Here is a 14,884-nt window from a genome sequence, read left to right as displayed (position 1 = left end):
CAGCTCACTACAGCCTCAGCCTCCTGGGCTCAACACGATCCTCCCGCCTCAGCCTCCAGAGCGGCTGGGACTACAAGCGCGCACCACTGCACAGGGATTATTATTATTATTTTATTATTTTGTAGAGACACGGGTGGGAGTGGTCTCGCTATGTTGCCCAGGCTGGTCTCAAACCCAGCTCAAGAGATCCTCCCGCATCGGCGTCCCAAAGTGTTGGGATTACAGGCGCCTGCCATCGCGTCCGGACGCAGATATTTTCTATGGGCATCTGGAATGGCGTCCCCAAAGCTTGGCGCCGTGCCATGGTCAAGCCGGGTCGGGGGCTCGGGCCAGCCTTCAACGCCGTTGGCAGCAATCAGAACGATCAACTGTTCCCTCAGTACCGCGACGTCGCCCCGTCCTGCCAATGGCCGGCCCCTCTCTGGTCCCGAGGCCTCGCGAGAGCTCCCGTGGCTACGCCTTCCCCGGCCTCGGAACGGCCCCATCCTTCCTCTTTCCCCGCCTCCCAGCGGCGCTCCACTCTCGGATTGGCTGATGGATCCGAGTCAGTTTTTTTCCTCGCCAGAAAGCGGTTCGACAATTGGTTCTTCTTTTGGCCCCTCCTGCGAAGCCCGCGGATTGGACGGCTGAGTCAGGCTGCACGGGCCTCCGCGGGAGCGCGGCCGGGCCAATCAGGAGCTTGGTGTATTTTACAAACTGGGGAAGTAGCTCCAGCAGTAGCCAAGAGAGTCAGGGGGAAAGCGGAGGAAGCTGGGTCGGTCCTGAGGGGCTGTTGGTAAGGTAAGGCACAGGGGTATTGGAGGGAACGAGGACTGCTGGGTTCATAGGGAGGAGAGCAGTTTGGGGCCCGAGGGCGAAAGAGTAGGCTCGGGGTGTCTGGAGATAGCACCCATAAGAGCGGTCTTGCAGGCGCCAGGGGCTTGTGGGCGCGTGGATTAGGGCGGAGGTATCAGGGATGGCAGGACAGGTGCCCCGAGAACTGGTTGATGTTTGATCTCAGATTCTGCCTGCCTTCTTCCCCGTCTCAGTTGTAGCCATCATGACCACCCGGCAAGCCACGAAGGATCCCCTCCTCCGGGGTGTATCTCCTACCCCTAGCAAGATTCCGGTGCGCTCTCAGAAACGAACGCCTTTCCCCACTGTTACATCGTGCGCCCTGGACCAGGAGAACCAAGATCCAAGGGTAAGAGGGGCCTAATGGGAGAAGACAGTAGTCACACCAGTAATGCACCCCAACACTAAACCTCACCTTTTTGTCCCCCCTCCCTCCCCTAGAGATGGGTGCAGAAACCACCGCTCAATATTCAACGCCCCCTCGTTGATTCAGCAGGCCCCAGGCCGAAAGCCAGGCACCAGGCAGAGACATCACAAAGATTGGTGGGGATCACTCAGCCTCGGAACCCCTTGGAGGAGCTCAGGCCTAGCCCTAGGGGTCAAAATGTGGGACCTGGGCCCCCTGCCCAGACAGGTACCTGTTGGAGCCCTGGTAACATGGCCTCCATGGCTGAGTAGGGGACTAGGAAGGGTAAAAGTGGGGTTTTGGGGTTTTGCACTCACTCCTGCTGTCTCCTACTTACTGTGATAGTCCTGGTCACAGCTCCTGGAAAGCTCTTTGCTCCTAGAAGATCTCCCTTTCCTCCAGCAAAATGTCATCTCACCAGGTGCTATGGCTTGTACCTGTAATTACAGCTACTCAGGGGGCTGAAGCGGGAGGATCACTGGAGGCCAGGAGTTGGAGACCAGCCTAGATGACAGAGGGAGATCCCATCTCTTTAAAAAATAGATAAATAAACAAATAAATAAATAATAAATGTCACTTCTTCTGAAGCCTTTTCCAGTTCCCCATGTCACAATCAGTTGCTCTGTGTTCTCCTAATACTTTGCAGTACTTCTTTTATAACATGTGTATACCTTGGCTTGAGTCTGTTACCTGTCTATAGTTTGATGATAGCTTCTTGAGGATAGGGGCTTTGTCTTATTCTTATGGGAACCCAGTGCTTAGAATAGTGTCTTATGTAACATTCTATGAACATTTGGTGACCAGGTATGGTGGCTCACACCTGCAATTCCAACACTTTGAGAGGCCGAGGCAGGAGGATCATTTGAGCTCAGGAGTTTGAGACCAGCCTGGGCAACATAGTGAGACCCCATCTCTTTTTCTTTTCTTTTTTTTTTTTTTTTTTGGAGAGAGTCTTACTCTGTCCCTCAGGCTAGAGTACAGTGGCACGATCTCGGCTCACTGCAACATCCACCTCCCAGGTTCAAGCGATTCTCATGCCTCACCCCGAGTACCTGGGATTATGGGCACCTGCCACCACACCCGGCTAATTTTTGTTTTCTTTCTTTCTTTTTTTTTTTTGAGACAGTCTCGCTCTGTCGCTAGGCCAGAGTGCAGTGGCACTCACTATCTTGGCTCATTGCAACCTCCACCTCCCAGGTTCAAGTGATTCTCCAGCCTCAGCCTCCTGAGTAGCTGGTACTACAGGCGCGCGCCACCAGGTCTAGCTAATTTTTTTTTTTTTTTTTTTGTAGAGATGGGGTTTCACCATGTTGGCCAGGCTGGTCTGAAACTCCTGACCTCAGGTGATCCACCCGCCTCAGCCTCCCAAAGTGCTGGGATTACAGGAGTGAGCTACCGCGCCCAGCCAATTTTTGTATTTTTTTAGTGGAGACAGGGTTTTGCTATATTGGCCAGGTGGGTCTCAAACTCCTGACCATAGGTGATCCACCCGCCTCGGCCTCCCAAAGTGCTGGGATTACAGGCGTGAGCCACTGCACCCAGCCATCTATTTCTTAAAAAAAAAAAAAAGAGTAAGCCAAATTCAATTGAATGAGTCTCTTGCTCACCTTGTACCTCAAAGTTTCTATGCTAGGGTCCCTGTCCCCCTCAGCCTTCCCCCTTCCTTTTCCTTCTCCTCTTTCCTTGCAGAGGCTCCAGGGACCATAGAGTTTGTGGCTGACCCTGCAGCCCTGGCCACCATCCTGTCAGGTGAGGGTGTGAAGAGCTGTCACCTGGGGCGCCAGCCTAGTCTGGCTAAAAGGGTACTGGTTCGAGGAAGTCAGGGCGGCGCCACCCAGAGGGGCCAGGTAATGAAACAGGATGCGAGGAGACCAGGCTAGGGGGCGCTGAGGGGGGCATCCTGAGCTGTGCTGACAGCCTCTGTTGGTGTCCCAGGGTGTTCGGGCCTCTGCATATTTGGCCCCCAGAACCCCCACCCACCGACTGGACCCTGCCAGGGCTTCCTGCTTCTCTAGGCTGGAGGGACCAGGACCTCGAGGCCGGACATTGTGCCCCCAGAGGCTACAGGCTCTGGTGAGTGCCCTTGAGGGGCTGATACTCGGTGCTTCTGGGAGCTCCTTCTAGGGACAAAGCTGGGCTCTGGGAGAAGAGGTACCTCATGATGAGGCAAGAGATCCTACTAGGGGAGATGGGGTTGGTGGTGAGGCCTGAGGGTTTGGGGTCCACCTCTGATTCCGTTTTCATCTCTTGCTTCTGTGGATCAGGTTTCACCTTCAGGACCTTCCTTTCACCCTTCCACTCGCCCCAGTTTCCAGGAGCTAAGAAGGGAGACAGCTGGCAGCAGCCGGTGAGAAAGGAGAGGGTGTGGGAGAAGGTCATCTGGAAAAGAATGAACCACTGTCTGATACAGTAGTCCCCCAGAGTTGGGGCCTTCCAGTAGCTTTAGGACTCCCCACCAACTCAAGAGGGGAAGCAAGAAACCTGTGATTATCCGGGATGAGCCCTTGGGATATAGGGTTCAGGCTTTCACAGCCAGGCCTCAGTGTGACATCAGTTTACTCAAGTCATGGGGGGACAGGGAGGACAGAAATGTGCTATCTCTTTTGTTTAGTAGCTAGAGTATAGACTGTGGCAATAAGTGGGATTTGGGTTTATATCCTAACTCTTACCACTTACTAGTTGTGCAAGCTTGCCTTCACCTCTCTGAGCTTTGGTTTCTTTGTCAAGTGAGAATAACATTTGTACCATCATTAGAAGTTGTCATGAGAATGAAATGAGATGATGTTTGTAAAGCACATTTGTACCATCATTAGAAGTTGTCATGAGAATGAAATGAGATGATGTTTGTAAAGTACTTAGCACATGTCCAGCTCATACTTGGTATTCAGTGACTGCTGGCTACTGTCCTTATTGTCATCAGGACTTCAGTGAGCCAGGCCTCAGGATCGCTCCTGGAGACCCCGGTCCAGCCTGGTGAGTGTGTCCGGCTGTGGGGAGAGAACAGGGGCAGTTGGGCTGCCTGAAGCAGGGAACAAGACCAGAGAAAACTCAGCAGGCTGGGAGGGAGCATGAGGAAGTGGGAGGCCAGGAGGCTAGGTCAGAAGGAGAAGGAGAAGAGACCTTCTAGATAGGCCAGAGGTTGGCACAGTTGCACTTTTGTCTGAGAAGGTGGTCTCCATTTCGGCCCTGTCTCTGCCACTTCCTGCAAGATTTATCTTCCACTCACTGTTTATCCCCAGCCCCTAAGTGCCATCACCACATCCCCAGCCTACTCACACGTTCAGATTAATAAGTGTTTACTGAGATAGTGTTGGGTGTTGAGGGGCTGCTGGATGGGTTCTTGTCCCTAATAGTGCAATGGGGGCTATTAAACTAATATACCCTCTTCAGAAGTTGCAGAACCCTGTGCCAAACTTTGGTGGGTGTTCTAGAGTCTACAACAAATGTCCTATTTCTTCCTAGCTTTCTCTCTCCCTAAAGGAGAACATGAGGTTGTCACTCGCTCAGATGAAGGAGGTGTGGCCTCTCTTGGTCTGGCCCAGCGAGTACCATTAAGAGAAAACCGAGAAATGACACATACCAGGGTGAGATGCAACTCTCCTGGGATGGTGGGTGGGAGGTGCAGGAGATGCTTGGGAGAATTTTGCTGCAGCAGCCAACACTGAGAATTGTAGGTAGAGCCAGGAAGTCCTGGGCCTCAGGATGTTACTGGGTAGGTTTACCCCAGATGCACCCAGTCCCTCTCCAGTGTGAGACTGACCTCTCTTTATCAGATGTCTGGGGCCTAGGGTGAGAGGTCATATTTGTATCACCATCAGATCAGTGCTAAGGGTGAGACAGATCTGACACCTGTCAGCCAAAAGCATTCATCCCTTGGCTCTACAAATATTTACTGAGTAGCACCAGCCTACTGAGTACCAGGCTCTGTTCTAGGCTCTGGACATACAGCAATAAACAAGTTCATATTCTAGAAGGGGGAGACAAGAAATAAACACAGGTATAAAATAAATAGTGTCTCAGATGATGGTAAGTTCTCTCTAAAAAAAATGATAATAATAATAATAAGGCACTAAAGGGGAATTGGGAGCAGGGGAGTTGGTATTGCAATTTAAAATAGATTGGTCAGGGAACTCTTACTGAGAAGAGGATGTCTAAGTGAAGACCAGGGGTTGGAGGAGGAGTGAGATATGTTGATATCTGGGGGAAGGAATATTCCAGGCCAAGAGAACTGAAGAGGTAAAGGCCCTGGGGAGGGAATGTGCCTGGCGTGTTTGAGGATCAGCAAAAAGGAGAGGCCAGTGAGATTGAAGCAGAGTAAGAACAGTACGAGATATGGTTTTAGCGATAACACGATCAGATTGGGTAAGGAATTGTACACCAGTGTAAGTCTTTGGCTTTTCTTGGAATGAGTGGAAAGCCATGGGGAGAGGGGTTGATCAAGAAAGTGACATGATTTGACTTAGGTCTTTTTTTTTTTTTTTTTTTAGATGGAGTTTTGCTCTTGTTACCTCATCGCAACCTCTCCTGGGTTCAAGTGATTCTCCTGCCTCAGCCTCTGAGCAGCTGGGAATACAGGCATGTGCCACCACGCCTAGCTAATTTTGTATTCTTAGTAGAGACAGGATTTCTCCATGTTGGTCAAGCTGGTCTCAAACTCCTGACCTCAGGTGCTCCACCCTCCTCAGCCTCCCAAAGTGCTGGGATTACAGGCCTGAGCCACCATGCCCGGCTTGACTTAGGTCTTAAAAGAATCACACTGGCTGCTGTAGTGAGAACAAGATATAGGAAGACAGCCAGGTGTGGTGGCTCACTCCTGTAATCCCAGCACTTTGGGAGGCCGAGGCAGGTGGATCACAAGGTCAGGAGATCGAGACCATCCTGGCTAACTTGGTGAAACCCCGTCTCTACTAAATATACAAAAAATTAGCCAGGCGTGGTGGCGGGCGCCTGTAGTCCCAGCTAGTCGGGAGGCTGAGGCAGGAGAATGGTGTGAACCGAGGAGGCGGAGCTTGCAGTGAGCCAAGATCACGCCACTGGACTCCATCCTGGGCGACAGAGCGAGACTCTGTCTCGAAAAAAAAAAAAAAGATATAGGAAGACAAAGGGAGCAGGGACCACTCTTCCACCTTTTTCTTCTTCACAGGACAGCCATGACTCCCATCTGATGCCCTCCCCTGCCCCTGTGGCCCAGTCCTTGCCTGGCCATGTGGTGCCATGTCCATCACCCTTTGGACGGGCTCAGCGTGTACCCTCCCCAGGCCCTCCAACACTGGTTTGTGTCAACAACTGGGGGTTGGGCAGGGGCAGAACAGTCTGATCCTTGCTAGGTCTGGGTTTTGTCCCTGTTCAGCCATCCACGTCTCTCCCCAGACCTCATATTCAGTGTTGCGGCGTCTCACCGTTCAACCTAAAACCCGGTTCACACCCATGCCATCAACCCCCACAGTTCAGCAGGTAAGAGAGGGCATGGGGAGGTGGCTGGCATAAGTCACAGCTAGGGGAGAAAGGAGATGGATGGGTACAGGAGAGAGAAGACAGAAGCAAGGGGAGGCTGAGTGCCATCTGTGGGTGTCAGGCCTTGCTGACATCTCACTTCTGTGCCAGGCCCAGTGGCTGCATGGTGTCTCCCCTCAGTCCTGCTCTGAAGACCCTGCCCTGCCCTGGGTAAGTATCGGAAGCTTCCCCCTACTGAGATCCCTTGCCTTGTGCTGCCAGCCTGGAGGCCCAGGAGTTTGAGGCACATGTGCCTTCTGGGCCAGGCATGGTGGCTCACACCTGTAATCCCAGCACTTTGGGAGGCTGAGGTAGGAGGATTGCTTGAGCTCAGATCTTTGAGACCAGCCTGGGCAACATAGTGAGACCCTGTCTCTACTAAAATTTTAAAAATTAGAAAGTGCTCTCTGGTGCCGGGCGCGGTGGCTCACGCTTGTAATCCCAGCACTTTGGGAGGCCGAGGCGGGCGGATCAGAAGGTCAAGAGATCGAGACCACGGTGAAACCTTGTCTCTACTAAAAATATAAAAAAATTAGCCGGGCGTGGTGGCAGGCGCCTGTAGTCCCAGCTACTTGGAGAGGCTGAGGCAGGAGAATGGCGTGAACCCGGGAGGCAGAGCTTGCAGTGAACCGAGATCGCACCGCTGCACTCCAGCCTGGGTGACAGAGCAAGACTCCGTCTCAAAAAAAAAAACAAAAAACAGAAAGTGCTCTCTGGAAAAGCTGCCTAACGCTCCCTGCTTCTCTGCTGCTCCTCCTAATGTAAAGAGGCCCCAATCCATTCCTTATGAGGGTGTGACTCAGGCTGGTCTTTCTCCTGCCCCAGCCTGACTTTCTTGTGTGCCTTGTTCCTTGGTGACAGGAGCAGGTTGCCGTCCGGTTGTTTGACCAGGAGAGTTGTATAAGGTCACTGGAGGGGTCTGGGAAACCACCTGTGGCCACTCCTTCTGGACCCCACTCTAACAGAACCCCCAGCCTCCAGGAGGTGAAGATTCAAGTGAGTCTGTGTGGGCAACAGCTTTGATGTCTATTGAACAGTGACTGGGCTGAGGAAGAGGGAAGAGAGATGCGGGATCAGGAATGGGACAGTGTGGGTAGACTACTGAGCGCACATCTTGATGTCACACTGGGGTGCTCTCTCCCACCACAGCGCATCGGTATCCTGCAGCAGCTGTTGAGACAGGAGGTAGAGGGGCTGGTAGGGGGCCAGTATGTCCCCCTTAATGGAGGCTCTTCTTTGGATATGGTTGAACTTCAGCCCCTGCTGACTGAGCTTTCTAGAACTCTGAATGCCACAGAGCATAACTCTGGGACTTCCCACCTTCCTGGACTGTTAAACCACTCAGGGCTGCCAAAGCCCTGCCCTCCAGCAGAGCCTGGGCCCCCAGAGGCCTTCTATAGGAGTAAGCCTGAGATACCAGAGCCCTCCCACCAGGAACAGCTTGAAGTACCAGAGCCCTGCCCTCCAGCAGAGCCTGGGCCCCCAGAATCCTGCTGTAGGAGTGAGCCTGAGATACCAGAGCCCTCTCGCCAGGAACAGCTTGAAGTACCAGAGCCCTGCCCTCCAGCAGAACCCGGGCCCCTTCAGCCCAGCACCCAGGGGCAGACTGGACCCCCAGGGCCCTGCCCTAGGGTAGAGCTGGGGGCATCAGAACCCTGCACCCTGGAACATAGAAGTCTAGAGTCCAGCCTACCACCCTGCTGCAGCCAGCGGGCTCCAGCAACCACCAGCTTGATCTTCTCTTCCCAACACCCGCTTTGTGCCAGCCCCCCTATCTGCTCACTACAGTCTCTGAGACCCCCAGCAGGCCAGGCAGGTAAGGAGTTGGCTGGGAAGGAGTGGGAACCCGAGAGGTCCTCATGTCACTGTGAGCTGCACCCCTGCCCTGCCCCTACCCCTGCCCCAGGCAATCCCATGCTTCCACACCTTCCACCCTGGCCCAGCCTGGCTCTCCCTCAGGAAGAGGGGAGGGGCTGCACTTCCAGCCCTGTGCTCCTAATTGGCTTGGCCGTTGGTGTGGGGAGGAGGAGAGGACAGTACATGGTGGAAGTATAGGACCCCAGACCTCCCTCGAAATTTTCCATGCCCCCCAGGCCTCAGCAGTCTGGCCCCTCGAACCCTAGCCCTGAGGGAGCGCCTCAGATCGTGTTTAACCGCCATCCACTGCTTCCACGAGGCTCGTCTGGACGATGAGTGTGCCTTTTACACCAGCCGAGCCCCTCCCTCAGGCCCCACCCGGGTCTGCACCAACCCTGTGGCTACATTACTCGAATGGCAGGATGCCCTGGTGAGACTCCAACCCACAGCCCAGCTGTGGCTGCACAGTGAGCCTGATGGGAGGTGGGGAACAGGGACAGGGGGCCACCTGGGCTTCTTCACAGAGAGGTCAGCAGGAAGGCTTGGCTACAGTGCAAGGTTGGCTGGGCTGTGACAAGATCTTCTCTGTCTCCAGTGTTTCATTCCAGTTGGTTCTGCTGCCCCCCGGGGCTCTCCATCATGAGACAACCACTCCTGCCCTGCCGTGCTTCTTCCTTTTAGCCCTTATTTATTGTCGGTCTGCCCATGGGACTGGGAGCCGCCCACTTTTGTCCTCAATAAAGTTTCTAAAGTATCCACATGTCTAGCTAAGTGTCCAAACAGGCCAGCTACTGCTGTCACTCTCCCACTGCCCACAGGATGGCAGTGTCCTCCAGCTCAGAGGCCAGCCCTGGGCTCTTGGGATCCCCCAGGCTCCCATCCAGAAGCCATCCTGAATTCTGAAATGGAAGGAGGCAACCCACTCCTGCCTAGCCCACCCCCTTGCAAGCTCTGTGCATCCCACTCCTGCCAAGCCCACTCCCTCGCAAGCTCTGTAAATATGTTGGCGGGCAATCGGAACCCCTGTTCCCCTTGCTTTTTGAGATCAGTCCCACTTAACTTGCAGGAGCCCTAGACGACTCCTTCACCCCCTAGAGCTCCTCTTCTAGAACTCTCTGCATGCATTGGGCAGAAAAGCAGAAGCACCAGACCCAGACCTTTGGAATCTTCCCTTGTTAGGATGTTGTCTCCCTCCACCTACAGCGTGAGGCCCCAAAGCTCTTCTGAAACAGACCATCCTTCTTCCTCCACATCACACACACACACACACACACACACACACACACACACACACACACACCCCTTTTCCGCCAGAGGCACGCCTTGCCTGGAATTAACTAAAACTTTGCCTCTGGCAGGGACTGACAGCACTGTAGGAGCCCTTTAGAGGAATGAGGGAAAGGGTCAGCCACTTTCCCCCCAGTCTGTGCACCAAGTTAAGCAGCCACACACAATCCCCCAACCTCTCTTTATTGGAAGAGGCAGCAGCAGCTGTAGCCCCGGGGCCTAGTCCGGATATGGGGGAATGGGGACTGTACAGAATGCGTTTTAAATGCCAGGAAAGAATTCACTGGTTCCTCCAGTTCACAGGAAGGCTGCCAAGGCTGGAGCCTGAGCCTGAAAGTGGAGATGAGGGGAGGAGAGGGTGGCGAGAGAAAGTTGTCGTGACGGAGAACCTGCACTACCCTGTCTGAATGTCTTCCCTTGCCTAAATGGGCTCCTCCTGTTTCTGTTATTTCCCTCGCAAGCTGCAGGGGCTTCCCTCCGGCTTTCTGGGCCTCTGAGTCCCGCTAGTAAAACTGCTCCCCATCTCTGTACAAAAGAGAAAGCCACGACCTCTGCCCCTATGGGGTCCAGCGCGCACTTGGGTGCGGGTGATCCCTCCGGAAGTCGCTGTGCTCTTCCGGCCGGGTCTCCTCCTCTTTCCGGCCACTTATACCCTTGAGCACCAAGAGTTCGCCCATTTAGGCCGCCTCCGGGAACGGGAGGGTCCACCCCACCGCCAGGCTCTTAAAGGGTGGGGTGGCGCCTCCGGGGGGGCGGGCTGGAGGTGGGTGAGGACGGGAGAGAAGGGGCGAGCGGGGGCACGGGGCGGGGCCGTCTCAGTCGGGGTAGATGATGAAGCCGGAGAAGGTGCTGTACTTGTTGGTGTTGCCGCCGTGCACTTTCCCGCCGTCCAGCTTGATGAAGACCTCGTCGCCCACATCCAGGTGCAGAATGACGCTGTTGCTGGCGTAGTCGTAGTTCTGGTCCGCGTCCTGAGCAATAGCGCTGGCCCGGACCTATCGAGGGAGAAAAACCTGCTCATTCTCTGTGTGGAGCTGGGGTGACGAGAGGGGTCGGGGCGGCTGGGCGTGCGAAGGTGGCCGGGCAGCCGCCGCAGGGGCTGGGGAGGACCAGGGAGGAGGATAGGACATCACGGAGTTGCTCCAGCTCTGCCATTCACTAGCTGTGTGACGCGGAGCAAATTCCACGCCTTTTCTGGACCTCGAGTTGACTTATAAAGTGAGGGACAATAATAGGACCCACCTCATAGGGTGTTAAGATTAAGTGAGTTACTGCGTGTGAAGTGTGTTCAGAACAGTGGTTGCTTTTTTTTTTTTTTTTTTTTTTTTTTTTTTTGAGATGGAGTTTCGCGCTCTTCTTGCCCAGGCTGGAGTGCAATGGCGCGATCTCGGCTTACTGCAACCTCCCGGGTTCAAGGGATTCTCTTGCCTCAGCCTCCCTAGTAGCTGGGATTACAGACGCCCACCACCACGCCCAGCTAATTTTTTCTGTTTTTAGTAGAGACGCGGTTTCACTGTGTTGGCCAGGCTGGTCTCAAACTCCTGATCTCAGGTGATCCACCCACCTCAACCTCCCAAAGTGCTGGGATTACAGGCGTGAGCCACCGCGCCTGGCTCAGTGGTTTCCATTCTTAAATTATTTTTAATGCATTTTCAAATTACTATTCTCATTTTAAAAATAAAATTTGCCGGCCAGGCGCAGTGGCTCATACCTGTAATCTCAGCACTTTGGGAGACCGAGGCCGGCGGATCATCTGAGATCGGGAGTTCGAGACCAGCCTGACTACCATGGAGAAACTCCGTCTCTACTAAAAATGCAAAATTAGCTGGGCGTGGTGGTACATGTCTGTAATCCCAGCTACTCTGGAGGCTGAAGTCGGAGAATCGCTTGAACCTAGGAGGCAGCGGTTGCGCGAAGCCGAGATCGCGCCATTGCACTCCCGCCTGGGCAACAAGAGCGAAACTCTGTCTCAAAAAAAATAATAAAGTAAAATAAAATTAAATAAAATATAAAAATTTGCCTATAGGATAATTTCTAAAATTCTGAACCGGCTCGGACCTCCTGTCAGTCCTCATGGAGGGTTGGCTTCCCCAGTGGTGGGGCATAGGTGTGCTTGTGCGTGTGCACAGGGTGCGGGCCATGCTAAGGTGCACTGTTGCGCTCTCGCCTGTGGGCGCGGATTTCCCGACCAAGCACCCGCTGGTGCCCAGGCGTGGGGGGTCGTCTTCTGCCAGAACAGGGAGCACTTCCTCCCCTCCGGGCTCATGGCGGTCGCTTCGGGCCTCCAGTCCCCCTCTTCTAGAGAGTCCCACAGGGGCTGGTTATTAACTTATTAATTATTCATCATTATTCTAATCACTATTTACCGTCCCCAGGGCCGCAGCGCCCGCGCCGAAGAATACAGAGTGGGAGCTGCGCGGTCCCCTCCCCCTCTGAAACCCGCACGAATTAGTTACACACTGGCCCCCTCCACCTCCTCCAAGATACCCCGCATAGACCAAGCACACCTACTGGGTGTCATATAAAGATAGACACAGCTCTACTCTCACATCGCACTCCGCACTCACACACACTCCCTGACACACACACATATTCTTTCACTCCATGAGGACGCACAGTCACTCCCTTTCCCCGGGTTCCTGGGGCAGCCCTGCTGGGATGAGATCCCAAAGCAGGTCTGGGGGCAGGCAGACGCTGCCGCGTACCAGGCTCCTGCAGGCCTGAAGCTCCTGGGTCGCCACCACCCCCTTCATGCGGGACATCCAGAGGTCACCACTCAGCCCCAACCTCCCTCTGCGGCCTGTGCAGCTCTGGCACCTTCTCCCACCTACCCCACACCTGCGGCCTCTAGTTCCCACTATGTGTGAAATTTTGGTGCTAGAGCTTAGTCCTTGGGGCTATTCCCCGAAAACAGAGGCAACAGTGACTCCAACTGCCCACAAGGGCAGTGAACTGTGGAACCTGGATACTGGAAAGATTGATAGGGAGGGTGTGGGGCCCACAAGACCAGGCCAGGGTCCAAGGCTTTTCTACCTGTCCCTTGCCTCTTTCCTCCCCCAAATCCATTCATTCCAGCCACCTGGCTGACCCTTGAGCTGCCAGGCCACAAACTCAGCTGAGGGCAAGGCTATTCTAGGCCCCCAGCCCTGGGGTGAGCAATAGGACAGCTGATCGGCAGGTGAAGTGAGCAAGCGAATGTTTTCTTCCTTTTATACCTTTTCCTCAAACATCCAACCCGAATGCCCTCAATATGAGAACAGCTGCCGACTTCCTATTGCCTGAGACATGGATTCCATTCTAATTCGAAGGAGGCTAGACTCCAGTTAGCTGGTCCAATGCAAGGCTGAGAGACCCAAAGGCCAGGGGGGCCGCCGCAGAAGAAAGGATAGCCCAAGACAGGACGAGAAAAGAAGCGAGTTGGCAGGGCGAGACACCAACGACATCTGGTGTTGCCCATAGTTGCAATGTGAGGTCGCAGCTGCAGAGACACTCAGGTTTGAGTCCTGAGTTCTAATTCTAAGACTATTCCTACACTCCGTGAGGCCCTAGGCAGAAGGTTTTCCTTCTCTGGCCCCCAATTTCCTCTGTGGGTAAATGAAGTCATCTATCGTTCTTGGCAGCCTCGCGTTCCTGGATTTAGTGACGCCGTTTCGGGGAATAATCTCAGGTTGTGGGATGAGTGCAGGGAGATCTAGAGAGCGACCAGTCTGAGCTGGGTTGGGGGGAGGGGCATCTCACCTGTCCGTTCTTCATGAGGTCGGCCCACATGCTGGTGCCGTCGCCCCCGCGCATGAGCACGTGGTAAGCGAAGAAGTAGACGCCTGACATGGGGCAAGTAAACTTGCCGCTGGCTGCCTCATAGGCGTTGCCCACGTTGGTCACCACGTCGTCGAAGCGCAGCACCTCGTAACCCTCGTGGGGCCGCCGCAGGCCCGCGTAGAAAGCAATGCGAGGCACGTAGCCGGCAGCTGGCGCCACTCCGCCCGGACCTGGACCGGGAGGGCCCGGGGGGCCTGGCCTGCCGGGTTCTCCTGGGGGCCCTCTTGGACCTGGTGGTCCAGGGGGCCCCCGCAGACCTGCTTTCCCGCGCCGGCCCACCTCTCCCTTGGCGCCTGGCGGGAAGGGGGGCACGGAAGCAGGCGCGCCGTCGGGACCCGGGCCACGGGGCCCATGCGGATCGCACACCATGCGGCAGCGACCCAGCATCTCGTAGTGCGCCGGCCCGCGGGAGCTGTGCACCAGCAGCGGGATGGCCACCAGCAGCAGCAGCACCATGGCCACCCCGACGGCCGCGCCCGCCACCCTCTTGCGGCGGCTCAGCCGCGACGCGGCCAGGGCCAGCAAATCTTCCTCACTCTTGGGCGCAATGGCTGCCGGGGCCCGGGACTCTCCGCGGGCCCAGGAGGCGGTGACCCGCCTTGGGCCTGGGTCTGCGCTCCCCCGACGGCTGCCCCCCGCTCCCCTTACCCTGCCTCTGCGGGCTCCCGCCGCGGCGGCGCCGCTCCCCAAGCCGTCCGTCAAGGGGAGGGCCCTCGTGGGTTACGTCAGGGGCAGCTCCCGACGGTCCAGAGCCAGTGGTCTTCTAGTACCCTCCCGTTCAGTCCTAACGATCCTGGGCACCTGAGATCCGCGGCTTCTCGGACGGCTGGTTTCTTACAGATCTGAGATGCCTGCTCTCCAGACCGCTGCTCTCTCAGGGATGGCACGGTGCCTGGGTCCCAGACTGCCCAGATAGACCGCTCCCTGCTGGAGCGGGGACTGCTCCACGCGCTCCGGACGTCCCGGGCTCTGAGCTGCGGGTGCTGCTCACCGGGCGCGATCTCCTAGTAGGTTTTGCGCTCTGCCTCTTGGCAAGCACCGACTCACCTTGCTACCCCTGCTGCGGCCCCAGCCCCTGCTAGAGCCCTGGCCCGCGCCTCTCTCCTGCGGGCGCGGTCCCTCTCCGCCTCCCTAACCTTCCTCCCCTCCCTCCCGGGCGCGGGTGGTGTGAGGCGCCGCGCGGCGGGA

The 14,884-nt window shown here is 55.6% G+C and overlaps 2 protein-coding genes across 4 annotated transcripts; one reads left to right on the top strand and one right to left on the bottom strand.

The window, feature by feature from the left end:
- The first annotated feature begins 346 nt into the window (after positions 1 to 346).
- On the top strand, positions 347 to 9,344 carry TROAP (trophinin associated protein). Of its 3 annotated transcripts, XM_032143825.2 has the most exons (15): positions 427 to 780; positions 1,029 to 1,183; positions 1,276 to 1,468; positions 2,930 to 3,087; positions 3,176 to 3,313; positions 3,505 to 3,587; positions 4,161 to 4,213; positions 4,703 to 4,824; positions 6,384 to 6,512; positions 6,611 to 6,694; positions 6,845 to 6,904; positions 7,595 to 7,729; positions 7,883 to 8,549; positions 8,827 to 9,020; positions 9,186 to 9,344. In XM_032143825.2, the coding sequence occupies exons 2-15, from the start codon at positions 1,040 to 1,042 to the stop codon at positions 9,231 to 9,233; spliced, it is 2,208 nt and encodes a 735-aa protein (XP_031999716.1). In that variant the 5' UTR covers positions 427 to 780; positions 1,029 to 1,039; the 3' UTR covers positions 9,234 to 9,344. The 3 variants fall into 3 exon arrangements, with proteins under 3 accessions (XP_058289449.1, XP_058289448.1, XP_031999716.1); XM_058433465.1 differs by lacking the exon at positions 6,384 to 6,512 and having other exon boundaries at positions 350 to 780; XM_058433466.1 differs by lacking the exons at positions 2,930 to 3,087; positions 3,176 to 3,313; positions 3,505 to 3,587; ... (7 more) ...; positions 8,827 to 9,020; positions 9,186 to 9,344 and adding an exon at positions 1,662 to 1,828 and having other exon boundaries at positions 347 to 780.
- A 700-nt stretch (positions 9,345 to 10,044) lies between these two features.
- Positions 10,045 to 14,863, bottom strand: C1QL4 (complement C1q like 4). The gene is made up of 2 exons (XM_032143975.2): positions 13,616 to 14,863; positions 10,045 to 10,872 (listed from the first exon to the last, which is right to left on the bottom strand). The coding sequence occupies exons 1-2, from the start codon at positions 14,150 to 14,152 to the stop codon at positions 10,693 to 10,695; spliced, it is 717 nt and encodes a 238-aa protein (XP_031999866.1). The 5' UTR covers positions 14,153 to 14,863; the 3' UTR covers positions 10,045 to 10,692.
- Positions 14,864 to 14,884: the final 21 nt, after the last annotated feature.

Source organism: Hylobates moloch, unplaced genomic scaffold (assembly GCF_009828535.3).
Source record: "Hylobates moloch isolate HMO894 unplaced genomic scaffold, HMol_V3 SCAFFOLD_22, whole genome shotgun sequence".
Lineage (NCBI taxonomy): Eukaryota > Metazoa > Chordata > Mammalia > Primates > Hylobatidae > Hylobates > Hylobates moloch.
Note: the sequence above shows the minus strand (reverse complement) of the source record. Positions and strands in the feature narration are given on the sequence as shown.